The sequence below is a fragment of the Enhydra lutris genome, unplaced genomic scaffold, assembly GCF_002288905.1.
Source record: "Enhydra lutris kenyoni isolate GAN:26980312 unplaced genomic scaffold, ASM228890v2 scaffoldscaffold13, whole genome shotgun sequence".
Lineage (NCBI taxonomy): Eukaryota > Metazoa > Chordata > Mammalia > Carnivora > Mustelidae > Enhydra > Enhydra lutris.
This window is the reverse complement of record NW_019154097.1, coordinates 9,278,884-9,296,208: the sequence shown is the minus strand read 5'-3', so window position 1 is coordinate 9,296,208 and position 17,325 is coordinate 9,278,884. Positions and strand designations below refer to the sequence as shown.

The following is a 17,325-nucleotide window of genomic DNA, read 5'->3' as shown; positions in this document are numbered from 1 at the left end:
TAAGCATCTGCCTTTGGTATAGGTCATGGTCCCAGGGTCCTGAGATCGAGTTCTACATCATGCTCCCTGCTCAGCAGGGAACCTGCTTCTCCCTCTACCCCTCCCCTTGCTTGTGCTTTCTCTCTCTCTCTCAAATGAATAAATAAAAATCTTAAAATAAAAAAAAGAAAATCATATAAAAGAGAAAATATATTTACAGTACTGTACTATAATAAATCCATGTATAAGTAGACCCACACAGTTCAAGCCTCTGCAGTTCAAGATCAACTACATACACTTGTATGACACATAATATTTCTAGAAGGTAATACAAAGTAACACATGTTGCCTTTGAGAAGAGCAATTAGTAATCTGGAGTGAAAGGAAGACATTTTTTCTTTTCTTTTCTTTTCTTTTTTTTTTTTTTTAAGATTTTATTTATTTATTTGACAGAGAGAGAGAGAGACAGAGATCACAAGCAGGCAGAGAGGCAGGCAGAGGCAGAGAGAGAAGCAGGCTCCCCACTGAGCAAGGAGCCCAATGCGGGGCTCGATCCCAGGACCCTGAGATCATGACCTGAGCTGAAGGCAGTGGCTTAACCCACTGAGCCACCCAGGTACCCCCATTTTTTCAATATATTATAGATCTTCTTATATAATGTTCAAGTTGTTTAATATGGGCATAGTACTCTTTTAAAAAACATAACAACAGTACCTACATCACAGGTTCTCATAAGAGTTTATGAGTTATAGAGGAATATATATATATATGTATATATGTGTGTGTATGTGTGTATATATTTAGAACCATTAATGGATATAATGCTCAGCATAAGCAATATATAAATATTCAAATAGTACACTCTTATATAGTATCCGCACATTCATACTCACATACATACATATGTCTACAATTCATACAAGGGAAAAAGAAAATACTCCAAAAAATGGGCAAAGATTATGAAATATTGATTCACAAAAAAAATGGTCAATATATGGCACATTTTCAATTTCTCTAATAATCAAATGGAAAATTTTTTAAAGATTTTATTTATTTATTTGATAGACAGAGATCACAAGTAGGCAGAGAGGCAGGCGGGGGTTACAACTGAATTGTGGGGACCCCACATCCACTATAGTCACATTATTCCAAGCACTACTGTGAAATAATTCACAAAATGTTTTAGTGTTTTTTAAGTTAAATCCCGAAGTCTAAGAATCATACTTATTTCTCTCTTTTGATTTATAATCCCACTTAAAATAAATTTGATTTTTCAGCTCCATTAAAAAAAAAAAAAAAAAAAAAAGAGAGAGAGCCCGATGTGAGGCTTGATCCCAGGACCCTGGGATTATGACCTGAGCCAAAGGACCCTGGGATTATGACCCCTGACCCTGGGATTATGACCTGAGCCACCCAGGCATCCCAAAAAATGAAAATTTTTTTAAAAAAATTTTTTCCTGGGGCACCTGGGTGGCTCAGTGGGTTAAAGCCTCTGCCTTCGGCTCAGGTCATGATCCCAGGGTCCTGGGATCGAGCCCCGCATCGGACTCTCTGCTCAGCGGGGAGACTGCTTCCTCCTCTCTCTCTGCCTGCCTCTCTGCCTACTTCTGATTTCTGTCTGTCAAATAAATAAATAAATAAATAAATAAATAAAATTTTTTCCTTACAGATTCACAAAATTTAAAAGTATTAACAAAAATCCACTATCAGGAGGCCAAGGGGAAACAAGCACATCAGATATACTGATTGCTATTGGTGAGAATGTTATCTACCCATGAGCATCCCACTGCTCAACAATTCCACATCAAAGAATTTAACCTAGAGAAATTTAAGACAGTTGAAAGAGGGAACAGCTTCAGTCTTCCCAATACAGAGGTGACTAAAACACCAATAAGAAACCCATAATCTTTCTGGCTTAAAAACCAAAGGACAGAGTTCAAGGCAACCTCAGAGCCACTAAAAAGAGAGAAAACCCCAGAAAGGAGAGAGTCAGAAGGGACTCTGAGATTCGGTATATAAATTCCTATCAAATTTCTGGCTGACTCCCAAACCACTCATGGGATATATTCCAAGTAGCCCAGCTAAGGTTAAAAGTAATGAATTAATTTTGTGTTGCTTTCCACAACAGGGATACAGCATTCTGTAGTTTGAGGTCACCCAACTTAACTGTTTCAAAAATAACAATACTCTTCAGGGGAACATGACAGAATTCAAACACTAAAATATATCACTGACATGTTAGGATAAATTCAAAATTACTCTAATACAAGGAAAAAGGAAAACACAATCCATTCTCAAATGAAAAATCAAGAGATGATCCCTGAGATGTTTCAGATGAAAGTAGCAAAGATTTTAAAGCAGCAATAGTATCTATACTCAAGGAAACTATGCTTTTAATGAACGAAAAGACAGGAAATCTCAGTCAAGAAATCAAAACTAGAGGGGTGCCTGGGTGGCACAGTCAGCTGAGCGTCTGACTCTTGGTTTCAGCTCAGGTCATGATCTTAGCGTCATAAGTTTGAGTCCTGCATCAGGATCCATGCTCGGTGCAGAGTCTGCTTGAGATTCTCTCTCCCTCTCTCTCTGGCCCTCCCACCAACCATTGTTTTCTCTCTAAAATAAATTTTAAAATCTTACAAAAAAATCAAAACTATAAAGTCTAGGGGTGCCTGGGTGGCTCAGTGGGTTAAAGCCTCTGCCTTTGGCTCGGGTCATGATCTCAGGGTCCTGGGATCGAGCCCTACATCGGGCTCTCTGCTCAGCAGGGAGCCTGCTTCCCTTCCTCTCTCTCTGCCTGCCTTTCTGCCTACTTGTGATCTCTGTCTGTCAAATAAATAAATAAAATCTTAAAAAAAAAAAAAAAAAACTACAAAGTCTCGAAATAAAATATCTGAGAGGTGCCTGGGTGACTCAGTTAAGCATCCAAGCTCTTGATTTCAGCTCAAGTCATGATCTCAGGGTTATGGGATCGAGCCCCGCATTTGGGCTCTGCACTGGGTGTGGAGCCTGCTTAAGATTCTCTCCCTCTCTCTCTCTCTCTCTCTCTCTTCCCTTTCTCTGCCCCCCCAGCCCCTCCCCCCACCAAAAAAAAAATCTAAAAATAAAAACTCACTGGATAGACTGAATGGAGAGGACAAAAGAAGGGATTAGGGAACCTGAAGATAGATCACAAAAAATTATCTAATGTGAAGACCAGAAACAAGAAAACTCCATGAGGGCTGAGTTACACTATGTACACCAATAACTTCTTTTAAGGAAAGAAGCCCACTTCAGCTGTTATCCCTTTTATGAGGATCTGGGGTGCAGGCAGGGAAGCCAGACACAACACACTAGCCGGAACATTCACTGCATGAGTAACCATGCAGGGGTGGGCACAAGGTCAGCTGAAGCCATGTCAAAGGTGACTATTGTCAATAACAGTGGATTATAAAGTCTCTTTTGACTATGAAGAGCTTGTCCAGATAGACAATAGTGTAAGCCCCTACTCTTCCTCTGATAGTTTATAGTTTTCAGAGAGATTTCATATGCAAGCTCTCTGATTCTGATTCTCATTACAATATCATAAAAAAGGAGAGAAAACGTGCCTTCTCTTTTCAGATGGATCATACACGAACTTCCTGACGTTACAGCGTTACTAGAAATACTGACTGTCCTATGCTTTTGTCCCTAATCTCTGTACCATTTCCTTCTCTTAAAATCCAAAATGGTGGGTACAATTAGAATAAGATCACGAGTGGAAAAAATTTCAGTTTGTTTTGTCTCAAAATCTGAATCAGGCACCAGATCCTGAACAACATTCTGAAGCCAGATAATTTAATCATAGCAAATAAAATAAGAAAAATTGAATGTAACACATTTCACATCCTTTCTCTTTAGTTTTTTGTTTGTTTTGTTTTAAGAAACACAATTACAACTTAAAAGAGCATCTGAAAAGCGAAGATGTTAGTTTGAGGTTTCCCTGTCTAGTTTATCTCTAACCCTGGTCTATCCCCGAGGCACCAAGCCATGTTCTTTGGCCTAAAAAAATGAGACACCGGCAAATAAAAATGGAAGGGAAGACCATAACTCATAAAGAAGTTGAATCACCATGTTGTATACCTGAACTAATGTAACATTGTAAGTCAACTATACTTAAAAAAAAAAATTTAGGGGTGCCTAGGTTGCTCAGTCAGCTAAGTATCTGCCTTTGGCTCAGGTCATGATCCCAGGATGCTGGGATCAAGCTCCCCATCGGGCTCCATGCTCACCGGGAGGCATGCTTCTCCTTCTCCCTCTGCTGCTCCCCCTGCCTATGCGCTCACTCTCTCTCTCTCAAATAAATTAAATTAACTTAAAAAAAGAATAAAAAATTTAGGGGCACCTGAGTGGCTCAGTGGGTTAAGCCTCCGCCTTCGGCTCAGGTCATGATCTCAGGGTCCTGGGATCAAGCCCCGCATCGGGCTCTCTGCTCAGTGGGGAGCCTGCTTCCCCTCTCCCCCTCTGCCTCTCTCTCTGCCTACTTGTGATCCATATCTGTCAAATAAATAAATAAAATCTTAAAAAAAATAAAAATAAAAAATGTAAAAAATAAATTTAATGGATGGGGAAAAAATTACAAAAGAAGGAAAGGGGAAAAAGCCAATGGGGTGGGGGGGGCTGTTGGGCAGAAGGAGAGAATCTCAAGCAGACTCCCTGCTGAGCATGCATGGAGCCCAACATGGGGCTCTCGATCCCATGATCCTGAGATCATGATTTAATACAGTCTATAAGGATTTCTGAACTGAAATCAAGAGTCAGACGTTCAACCAACTGAGCCACCCAGGTGCCCCCACAAAACATCAACATTTTAAATAAGAGATTCATTTCCTTTTAGTAACAATTAGAACTTACATTTGAATAGAACTTTAATATTTTTTTCAAATCATCTTCTCACCTATTATTGCCAATCTGTCCTCTTAACTCAAGAAAAGAAGCATGGAAGGTAGAAATAATAGTACTTCATCTGACAAAAGAAAAATCAATGGGCTGTGAACCCAATTTCTTTCAGGGTTCAAGGTTTTTTAAGCTTTTTAATTTGAAGAATGCAGAACAATAAAATATTAAAAATGTAAAAATTTTTCAAAGTAGATTTGGTTTCCTCACCTGAAATTGACATGCACATTTCAAACTGTCCCCATCTTCTTTACACACTCCTCCATATTTACATGACGACTCATCACAAACTCTTACATCAGACTCCCTCACATTTAATTCTGAAAAAGAAGGGAAAAAAATGTTTTATGTCATCTTGTACTCAAATGCACATATATAAAAGGGGGAAAAAACCTTAAAATGTGTTGATCAACTCATTCACAAGTATAATAATAAGACATAACATACAAAAATCAAGTCCCATAGGACACAGAATGTTCAGAATTCCCCAAGGAGAATCTTGCAGAATAGTATGCCTAATAGTAACTCAAACCAAAATAAAACTCAAAATTTCAAGATTTCACAGAATTCCCAAAGGTAAATCTACAGAATTTTTCTATTTGGCCTGCCAAGAGCTTAAGACAGCTTTCCTACTATTGTCTTATTATCTTAGATTATCTTTTTTCTTCTTTATAGATTTTTTAAAAAATAATCTCTATATCCAATATGCAGCTCAAACACATGACCCCCAAATCAAGAGTTGCATGCTCTACTGGCTGAGCCAGCCAGGCAAGCCCTTAGATTAAATCTATTTTTCTAAGGAGTAAGTTACTTTTAAGGAGAACAAATAAGAATAATTAAAAGAAATCTTAATCCTTTTGATACCCAAATAAATTTCAGATGATCATAACTCACTCTAGACAAGATTATTTTAATTACAAAAAAATTATAAAGTAAACTTGCATTTCATATAATAGATATATATGGAGCATTTGCGTGCACAGAATTAAAAATAGTACTCTTAAAATTTTTATGAAGGAGCAAGTGAAATACTAAAAGGGTAGTACTCTTAAAATTTTTAAATGACTCATTTAATTCTACTCTCACAAGAAGCAGAGCCAATCAACAATACTAGCATCCTGTGGTCATTTCATTCCTGCACCAAGACCACTGGTCTTGCTCTGGAACTACCAAATTAAGCTTTCTAGAATCACAATGAATTGAATGAAAACCACTATAAGGCAATTTTCGTATCCACCCTATCTGGAATGAGAGAGAGAACAACAAACAATAAAATGACAGCAACAATAGCAAAGAAGAAACAAATGATTGTTTAAAAAAAACCTAGCCCATTGTAGAGGTGAACAAATGTGTGGGAACAGGAAGGCCTGAGTTAGCTTCTGACCGTGTCGCTCAGTAGCTGAGGGACTCCAGGGAGGGCACAAACTTTCCTACAGCTCAGGATCATGATGAGGTCTTGGCAAACAGATCTCAGGGAACATTTCTCCAGCAATCCCGCATCCCTGATTGTTTTCTAGTTCTAGATTTCAAAGCAGGACCCACTGGACTGAGTCAAGAAGGTTCTGTATCTAGTGACTAGTAACATTTCTTTGCCTCTCTCTGTCCCCATTTGTTCTCACTGCTCTACCATGGTATCTTGGGTCTCCTACTCCTCCTAGCTGACCCTCTGAGGGACTGGCAGTCAAGTACCTAAATACCCAGGGAGTTGAGTCAACAGTAATTATCTGGGGGCACCTGGGTGGCTCAGTGGGTTAAGCCTCTGCCTTCAACTCGGGCCATGCGTAGTCTCAGGGTCCTGGGATTGAGTCCCACATCGGGCTCTCTGCTCGGCAGAGAGCCTGCTTCCTCCTCTCTCTGCCTGCCTCTCTGCCTACTTGGGATCTCTGTCAAATAAATAAATAAAATCTTTTAAAAAAAAAGAAAAAGGTAATTATCTGAATAACCACTCTCAACCAAGCACTGCACTGGGTGAAGGATACATCTATGTAACTATAGTTTACAAAATTTTTCTTTTCCTTAAATGAAACTCAAGTGTTTGGGGGGAAAAAAAAAAGACAAGAGCTGAAAGGCAACATGAAACTATTAGAGTTATTTTGTTGTTCTCATTGTTTCACAAACTATTTCAGGCAGATGCTCATTTTTTTATTCCTTTCACCTTGGCCATTTGGCTAGGGAGGCTCTATGCTCTTGGTTTCCCATATCTCCCAATTTCTGCTCAGGCATCCTTCTCCCCCTTGAAGACTTGCATTAGCACTTAAGGCTCATTCCCAAGCATGGAGTTTGCTTTTTTCCTTCTATCTACCTACATTCCTACTAGGAACTTACACAAGGTCCAGTTCCAATTACTGTCTCATATATGTACATCTTGAAACTCAAGGAAGATTAACTAAGTATTAATAAAGAACTGCTCGGGAGAAGAGAGTAAGAGTGCATAATATCTTTGTTCAACCATAGGCATAGCCAATTTTAGGGGTCATAGAAATAAAAACAAATATACAATTGAAGAAATAAAATTTGGTGCATTTATTCTCCTTTGTAGCCTTAAAGTTCACACTGGGTTCCAACAGAATCAGACATATAAAACAAGAAAAAGTAAAGTTTTTATTCTACTTCTGGGCCAAGATCATGCTCTGAGCTGCTCTGACTTGTGACTTGGGCTTGAGATTCTTTGAGGTATGTTTTACCTATTGTATTTTTAAAGTACAATGGGATTGCAGTCTAGAACCAAAATCATCCCTGCCACTAAGATTCACCTATCTCCGGAGACTGAGAGTTTTTCAAAGCATCTGTTTGCATGAGGTTACACTAAGAAACATTTTGGGACAATAATCACGCTTACTAAAGAGAGACAGAGAAGCTTGGCACAATAACCAAACCTTGAACAGGAGGAATGGTCACATGCACAGGTTGGTTGGTGTCTACCACCTGGACTGCTCCCCCAGCCCAGACCCAAGGGCTCATCATAACAGAAGAGCTACAGTGAGAAACTAAATAACAGCTTTCACTGAAAGCTTTGAAGCAACAAGATTAAAGAGCTCTGCTTTGATGTCCACACAACAAGATATAATAGTGGGGGAGAAAAGAGGCTGGGATACCTCAACAGCCCCAGCCCAGCATTATACCTGGCAGGACAGCTCAAGGCCAAGGAGATAATCAGGCACAGAGATACCCCTCTGTTATCTAGGGACAGCAAACATGGCAGAAGAAAAAGACGTGCTATGTGGCAGTGGCCAGAATACATTAGTGAGCCCACATCAAACACCCTTTGGTGACTCCAAGAATAAACAATTTGGGGGGCAACTTGGGGGAGCTAGCAGTTCTACATTAACAGGTAAGAGTAAAAGTCATGAAATTCTGATTACATTGGTTATTAGTCATGTCTTATTTTATGCCTATCCAGTTATTAAATTCATGCTATTTTCATGTGTATTAATGTGTTAAATGTGATTATTTAGTTGATCAGGAAACAATTAAGTATCTACTATATATCTAATACTATGCTAAGAAATTGGGACATGCAAAAAAATAAATAACAGAGAGCCTATGATCTTGCTAACATATGGAACAATTAGTGATGAATTCAAGACAGTCTATAAGGAGAAAATGCTGTTGTACATGCTATGATTGCTCTAAGAATTTCAAGAAGTAGGAGATAAAAATGGATTTGAAGCAGACGATGCAGTGTCAATGATGGCAAGACTCGCTTTGACTTTGAAAAATTAATAAAACTTTTTGGCTGATTATAAAACTGACATAGGATTAAAAAAACGAACATAGGATCACTATACAGAATTTAGAAACAACATTTAAAAGTAAAGAATGTATTAAGGGGGCACCTGGGTGGCTCAGTGGGTTAAAGCCTCTGCTTTCGGCTCAGATCATGATCTCAGGGGCCTGGGATGGAGCCCCACATGGGGCTCTCTGCTCAGCAGGGAGCCTGCTTCCTCTTCTCTCTCTGCCTACTTGTGATCTCTGTCTGTCAAATAAATAAATAAAATCTTTAAAAAAAAAATGTTTTAGGGGCACCTGGGTGGCTCAGTCGGTTAAGCACCTGCCTTAAGTGAACACCATGATCTCGGGGTCCTACGATCAAGCCCCACGTGGGGCTCCCTGCTCCATGGGGAGTCTATTTCTCCCCCTCCCTCTGCCCCTCTCCCTTCCTCAGCTCACACACAGGCACACATGTACTTTCTCTCTCTCTCAAATAAAATCTTAAAAAAAAATAAAAATAAAAACAATGTTTTCATTGCCCATAACATGTAATACTGAAAGAGAATGTTCTTATCTAGAAAAATAATTTAAGTGAAAGTAGAGAGGGGCGCCTGGGTGGCTCAGTGGGTTAAAGCCTCTGCCTTTGGCTCGGGTCGTGATCCCGGGGTCCTGGATCGAGCCCCGCGTCGGGCTCTCTGCTCCGCGGGGAGCCTGCTTCCTCCTCTCTCTCTCTCTCTGCCTGCCTCTCTGCCTGCTTGTGATCTCTGTCTGTCAAATAAATAAATAAAATCTTTAAAAAAAAAAAAAAAAAGAAAGTAGAGAAACAGTAAATAAACAGTACACATAAATAATAATATTGGTGGTTCCCTAATCATGCCCCTTATGAAAACGGGTGTCCTGAAGTGTACCTTCATTAAAATCAAGTAAGAATTTCATTTTCTCATTTGCAAGGGGGAAAAAAAGTCAATGTCAAGAGTTTTCTCATTTTAAAAGTTTTTTTCACATACTTCTTAAACCTTCAATATTTGAGATTACTTCCTTGCTAGCTATCAACAAAACTAATGTTCCACAAATAAATAAAGAATATTAATAGGAAAATTCCAAGCATTTTATGAGAACAAAAGATCATGAATGTCACAAGCTCATGAATGTACATTTTAAATTGTTTTGTTACTGTGGCAGTCACAGCTAATTGTCTACCTTGGATCTGTTCTTACTTCGTAAGAGAACCCCAGTTTTGTTCAGAGGAACGAGATGCTCAGCTAAATTATCTGTATTTCCCAGACCCCCTTGCGATGTACCACAGTTTATAAATAATCACTATCCCTTACTTCTTCATTCTTCCACTCTCTCTCCTTTCTGGAGAGTAAAACCCTTGCCTAGGTTGTAGTGGCCATCTTACACACACAAAGATGACAGCAACAAGCTACAGATGGTAGACCAGAAGGACAAGAGCAAGAGTGTGGAAAGAGAACTATAGAATCATCACACCTTGGGACGCCTGGGTGGCTCAGTTGGTTGAGCAGCTGCCTTCGGCTCAGGTCATGATCCCAGCGTCCTGGGATCAAGTCCCACATCGGGCTCCCTGCTCGGCAGGGAGCCTGCTTCTCCCTCTGCCTCTGCCTGCCACTCTGTCTGCCTGTGCTCACTCTCTCTGACAAATAAATAAATAAAATCTTTAATAAAAAAAAAAAAAAAAGAATCATCACACCTACCCTGGATTTCATGCATTCAGACTCACTGTTATAGCAAACAAACACGGAAGTAAAGGCCTTATCATTTAATCCACTATTGGTCAGGTCACTGATACATATAATAAAACATAAACCTGACATATTGATTGCACAAAAATTTAATTAAGATAAATATTTCTGAGGGGCGCCTGGGTGGCTCAGTGGGTTAAGCCGCTGCCTTCGGCTCAGGTCATGATCTCAGGGTCCTGGGATCGAGTCCCGCATCGGGCTCTCTGCTCAGCAGGGAGCTTGCTTCCCTCTCTCTCTCTGCCTGCCTCTCTGCCTACTTGTGATCTCTGTCAAATAAATAAATAAAATCTTTAAAAAAAAAAAAGATAAATATTTCTGAGCATAAGTCTTAAATAATTTGGTGCTACATCTCTGTCCACGTGATACATTTATTAAGAGCATCGTGACCTCCTGGTATTCTTAGTTCTCTCACAAATTTGAAAACCAACGCCTTAGCTCAAACTCAGTACAGAAGGAATTCTATTTTGGGACCATCTTCTGAATGTTATTTCTTTTCAAGTATTCAATATAGTACCAGGCATCAAGAGGGCACTCTATTACCTGTCAATGATGATGATGATTACACAGCTGCCTTCCTGAACCCAAAATGGAAACTCAGCAAAACAGATGAGCCATTACTAAGGCCCTCAAAAATCAACTCTCCAAATAGAAATAATTTACACAAAGAAGCACTCAGAACAGTGGCTCACAACAAAAATATTTTGCTCTGGTTGCAAATGCGCCCATCACACAATTTTCTAAATGTAAAACTTGTCTCCATGTTCATTAAATCTCAAAGCTGGGAAACAATACGCACCCGTGGAAGGAACCCTACTGACTGAACCTGAGATGCCCCAATCCCCAACTTTCAGCAACACTAACTAGGTTCGGGCTACAGTTCAAAATGAAACTCAGAGACTTTTCTACCACCCCTCCATTAAACAGAAAGTAGTCTGGGGAATCTTATGAGATAGCTAACACCAATGGAGAGCCAAAAGCGAAAAAACTTTGCATGATGTTACAACAGAATTCAGGACTTCTCAACCTCAACACTACTGACATCTTGAATTAGTTCTTTGATGCATGGGGCTATCCTGTTCACTGAAGGATGTTTAGCAACATCTCTGGCCTCTATCCACTAGATGTCAGCAGGACCATCCCCCATGTCCACTGGGAAGTAAATCACCCTCTGCTGAGAACCACTGTCAAAGAAGACCAAAGGGGCGCCGGGTGGCTCAGTTGTTAAGCGTCTACCTTCAGCTCAGGTTATGATCCCAGGGTCCTGGGATGGAGCCACACATGAGGCTTCCTGCTCAGCAGGAAGCCTGCCTCTCCCTCTCCCACTCCCCACTTGTGTTCCCTCTCTTGCTGTGTGTCTCTGTCAAATAAATAAATAAAATATTTAAAAACAAACAAACAACAAAGATTAACAAAGCCTTGATTAAAGGCTTTACATTTCATTCTCTAACATAATCACTACAAAGAAAATGAGTCAGTCACACATCAGTCTCCAAGATCTCTGCACATGACCACCGCTAGTTTTCATTTCAATAGAGGGATCTCAATATATTGCAATCAAATTTATGTCAAGTCCTAGCTCAGAGTGAGTGTCCCTCCTTTAATAATGCTTTAACCTGTAGCGAGCCTGGCTTCCTCCCACTTCCTATCAAAATTCTGCCAAAGGTCAACAGAAGCTCCTATTTTAAAGGTTTCATGACTTTTTTCTTAGCCTTCCAACTCTTTTATGGGCCTTTCCCCAGGAGCTGATTACTCCTGGCCTCCCCTTCCAACCTAATAATCTTGATTATTTGCTCAACTGTCTGACCACTTCTCATTTAGTCACTCCTTTTCCCTTCTCTTACTGTTCAGTCCATGTCCACAGCACTCAGAGAACTTCACTCCAGCTTAACCAGCTCTCCAGGGAAACCAAAGTATGCTCTTCTCTGTAAAACATACCAACCAATGCCCATAGCACAGTGAATCTCCAAGGCTACTAGGCCACTCTCTACAGCACTCTTCAGGATTTTAGCTCCAACCAGGGGAGCTGCTCTTGTGCTTCAACCAGTCCATGTATTTGTTACTGGAATTACATGGTTTCAACATTTCACAGAATGAAAATAAACTGTTATGAAAACAAAACTGAATGCTATGGCAAGACTTAAGGTGATCCACTTTGAAAAAGATGCTACTGTATTACATATAGGCAAGAGAAAAATCTAGAATTCTGCACCCACCCGTCTTTACGTTCCCTTTTAAAGAGATTAAAACTGGTATTTGTAACCAATGTATGCTTGTTCAAGAAAGAAAATTCCAACTACTCTCAAAGAAAAATTCTGGGCTCTCTTTCAAAATGGTGTTTAAATAGGGGTGACTGGGTGGCTCAGTCAGTTAAGTGTTCAACACTTGATTATGGCTCAGGTCATGATCTTAGGATTGTGGGATCGAGCTCCTTGCTGGGGCTTACAGCCTGCTTAAGATTGTCTCTCTCTCCCCCCCTGCCCCCCCACCCCTGCTCTCTCCCTAAAAATAAAAAAAATAATTTTAGGGCGCCTGGGTGGCTCAGTGGGTTAAAGCCTCTGCCTTCGGCTCAGGTCGTGGTCTCAGGGTCCTGGGATCGAGTCCCGCATCGGGCTCTCTGCTCGGCGGGGAGCCTGCTTCCTCCTCTCCCTCTCTCTGCCTGCCTCTCTGCCTTCTTGTGATCTCTCTCTGTCAAATAAATAAAATCTTTAAAAAAAAAAAAAATTTTAAACCAAAGTAGTACTCAATAAATCTATATATGTTTTTAAGTTCAAATAAAATGCTACATGCATTTATAATTTATTTTTGTGACTCCCCACTTTAAATAACTTTCTTGATTAAGCAACTAACTACAAGAATCTTAAGGCACCAAGACAAGAGAGCTCCAATGCATAAAAACGTTCTGCCCTCAGCCATCCCATTGTGTCCTCTTGTCTTGCTTCATCTCTCTCAGCATTCTCATCCACTTACATCACTTCAAGTCTTTAAACGGGCTTTTCCCCAACCTTATTAAACCCATCTCATCTGCCATTTCCAGTCCTCAGAGCACTGCAGGGGGAAAGTCCTACAATGAATGCGAAGTACTTATCAACATACGCTAATCTTTAGTTCATCTTTAGTTGATTTCTTATTGACTACCCATAAGACATGATCCAACTCTTTACCTTGTTCTTAGTTCTTACAATAACCTCATTTCAAGGGGTTTATACACATGTCTGGATGTTAACAGTATTTGGGAAAACCTTCCTTTTTTTAGAAAAACACACCAATCCAAACTGACAGGACCCCAGTCTCTACACTAGAAAACAGTAGAAATATTTGAAATATTTAAATATTTAAAATATCCCACACTGGGGCGCCTGGGTGGCTCAGTCATTAAGCCTTTGGCTCAGGTCATGATCCCAAGGTCCTGGGACTGAGTCCAGCATGAGGCTCCCTGCTCAGCGGGAAGCCTGCTTCTCCTACTCCCCCTGCTTGTTGTTCCCTTTCTCACTGTGTCTCTGTCAAATAAATAAGTAAAACCTTTAAGAAATAATAAAAATAAATAAATATATAAAATAGAATATCCCATACCAGAAAATGGTGTGGTACAGCCATGGAATACTGTAGAGCTATTTAAAAAGTTGTATATAATATGGGGCAAAATGGAAATAGGCTTATAAATGTCAAATGAAAAAGCAGAAAACAAAACTATACACATGTACTAAGATTATGTATAAAAAAAGCATACAGGAAAATCCAGCCAGAAAAAAAACTAATGGTAAAGGTACTGTGTTTACACCAATTGAGCAATGGATGATTCTCTCCTCTTTTCAAGTTTCCATATTGGTTATAATTAATGGGGGCTGGGAGGGAATGTGATTTCAAACACAATCCCAGAGACAGTTTGCTATATAATGGACTAAGTCCTCATTTGAGGGTCAGGTTCACATGCCACTTCTTCACCTTTTAGAATAACACCTTCTGGGGCACCTGGGTGGCTCTGTGAGTTAAAGCCTCTGCCTTTGTCTCAGGTCATGATCTCAGGGTCTTGGGATCAAGCCCCACATTGGGCTCTCTCCTCAGCAGGAAGCCTACTTCTCCCTCCATCTCTCTCTGCCTGCCTCTCTGCCTACTTGTGATCTCTGTCTGTCAAATAAATAAAATCTTAAAAAAAAAAAAAAAAACACCTTCCCTTCCCAAGATATTGTAATGATTAGATGTGTTCTAAAAAGCAACAGTACCCAGACTAAGTAGGTACACAATAAAAATTTATTTCTTTCTTTCTCCAGACCAATCTAAAGGACACATTTAATGACACAAATCACTGAAATACATTTCAAGGTAAAAATCAAACAGTATATTTAGTTAATGTTGACATGAGTCTAAGCAATGAGAGGAATTAGAAATTAAATTCTTCTCAATTTGTTTATTAACCATATTATATTAGTTAAGCTCTACCATAAAGATATGAGAGGGAAAATTAACTGTACTCAGTATTTCATAATACAAAACCAAAAGTAGTTTACATTATTAATATTAAAAGGCATTAATGGCAGAGATGACTAAAACTCTCTAAGCTATATTTAACAAAAGAAATTTCACATATGCCACACAATTATCTGACTCTGCTATTTGTCATCCCATGCTACACACTACTGCCAAGCTACCCTTTGTTAAGTACCACTTCGAAGGTGTTGGTCCTCCACCCAACACCTACAATCATTCCCAGCTGCCTCCATTCTAAATGCCTCTGCTTCAGGCAAGGAGATAGGGAGGATGGTCTAGTGCAGGATCAGAAAGAAGGCAAGACCCGGATCCCGAGAGAGGGGGAGTAAAGATCCTCGGGGTCTTCTCAGTCCTATCTAGTCCTATTCACAGGTTCCAAACTGCAATTCTCTCTCCTACTCCTTTTTCTCACTAGCTTGGCAAACCTGTGTTTTCCCTCTTACAAATCTATAAACAGTTATTTGCAGTTATTAAAAAGAATGATGAAGAATCTTCATATTTCCTGACGTAACACATATTTAAAGGCAGGCTTTTTTGTTTTTTGTTTTTTGTTTTATTTGACATAAGGAGAAAGAGAGCACAATCAAGAGGAGCAGAAGGCAGAGGTGGAGGCAGAAGCAGGCTCCCTGCTGAATAGGGAACCTGATGCGGGACTCAGTCCCAGGACTCTGGGATCCTGAACCGAGCTGAAGGCAGAGGCTTAACAACTGAGCCACCCAGGTGCCCCAAAGGCAGATTTTTTTAAATTTATGACACAAACTACTTTTTAATGCCTATATACAAAAATCTGAAAAGTATATACATGAAAATATAAACCACAGTTATCTCTTGGTGAAATTTGAACTTTCTTCTTTATTCTGTGTTTTTCTGAGTTTTTTGAGTTTTCTGAGTTTGTCTGAGTTTTACAATGAACTTGTATTATTTTTTAAATGAGATAAAACAAATATGTGCTACAGCATGTAAGAATCTTGAAAAAATTATGTTTGGTGAATGAAGCCAAGCACAAAAGGCCACACATTGTATGATTCCATTTTTATGAAATGTCCAGAATAAGTAAATCCATTAAGACACAGAATCTCTACATGGTTGTCAGAGCATGGGAGCAGAGAAGTATTGAGGTTGACTGTTAATAGGTATGGAAATTCTTTCTGGAGTGATGGAAATGTTCTATAATTATATAGTAGATAGCAGTGATAGTTATACAACATATTGAATATATTAAAAACCACTGAACTGTAGATTTTAAAATGGCAAACTTTACATTATGTGAATTATGTTTCAATTAAAAAAATAATTTTAAAATCAGATAAAACAGCCCAATTAAATTTTGAAAAAAAATTAAAGAAAAATGCACAGGCATTATCATCTGATATCTAAGAGGCAGGGTTAGGACAACATCACCTACATCAGTACACTGGCTCTATACTTATCAGCTCTGTGACCATAGTAATTAACCACTCTCTACCTCTATTTCCTCATCTGTAAAATGGGGACAATAAAAGTACCATCTCATAATGTTGACAGAGAGTTAAATAAAGATATGGAAAGCACTCAGAGCACTGCATGACACATCATAAGTGCTACACTGTTAGCTTTTTTTATGATTATTACACCAGCACTGGAGAAGGCATGGAAAATGAGCACTCAAACCAACCATGAGAGTATAAATTGGCAGAACCTCTCAGAGAATAATGTGGCAGTATATAATGAAGTTTTGTGGGGTTTTTTTAAAGATTTTATTTATTTATTTGACAGACAGAAATCACAAGTAGGCAGAGAGGCAGGCGGAGAGAGAGGGGGAAGCAGACTCCCTGCTGAGCAGAGAGCCCAATGCGGGGCTCGATCCCAAGACCCTGAGATCATGACCTGAGCCGAAAGGCAGAGGCTTTAACCCACTGAGCCACCCAGGTGCCCCTATAATGAAGTTTTATAAACCTTTATCCTTTAATCCAATAATTCTATTTCTAAGAAATTATAATAAGGACAGAAGAAAAAAACCTATGTATGTATACATGATTGTTAACAACAGCAGTTTTTATAACAGCAAAGTAGAAAATGGCCTCAGTATTCACCTATTGGGAATTAAATAAATTATTGATGAAATACTATGCAGCCATTAAAGTATATGGTAGAATCGTATTTCCATACTGATAATGGAAAGACCAAGATCCACTATGAAGTGAAGAAAAACAGGTTATAAAGCTATATAGAGCCACAATCTAACTTATATTCTACAACATACACATGTTTACATATGTATTTTAAGATTTTTGCAAGCACAATTAGCACATTTCCTCCATCAAAAATGTTTAAATATAAATAAATAAATCTAAACACAATATCACCTTCTGGCTCAACTTCTTTTTTTTAAAATTTGTTATTAACATATAATTATTATTAGCCCCAGGGGTACAGGTCTGTGAATCGCCAGGTTTACACACTTCACAGCACTCACCATAGCACATACCTTCCCCAA

The 17,325-nt window shown here is 39.2% G+C and overlaps 1 protein-coding gene across 2 annotated transcripts in view; it reads right to left on the bottom strand.

Moving 5' to 3' along the window:
* LOC111145808 (transmembrane protein with EGF like and two follistatin like domains 1) overlaps window positions 1-17,325 on the bottom strand; it is an 85,700-nt gene that overhangs the window by 53,937 nt on the left and 14,438 nt on the right. For both annotated transcript variants that reach the window (XM_022501051.1, XM_022501052.1), the window contains exon 2: window positions 5,101-5,210. In XM_022501051.1, the coding sequence (XP_022356759.1) occupies window positions 5,101-5,210 (110 nt within the window). The remainder of the gene's footprint in view (window positions 1-5,100; window positions 5,211-17,325) is intronic.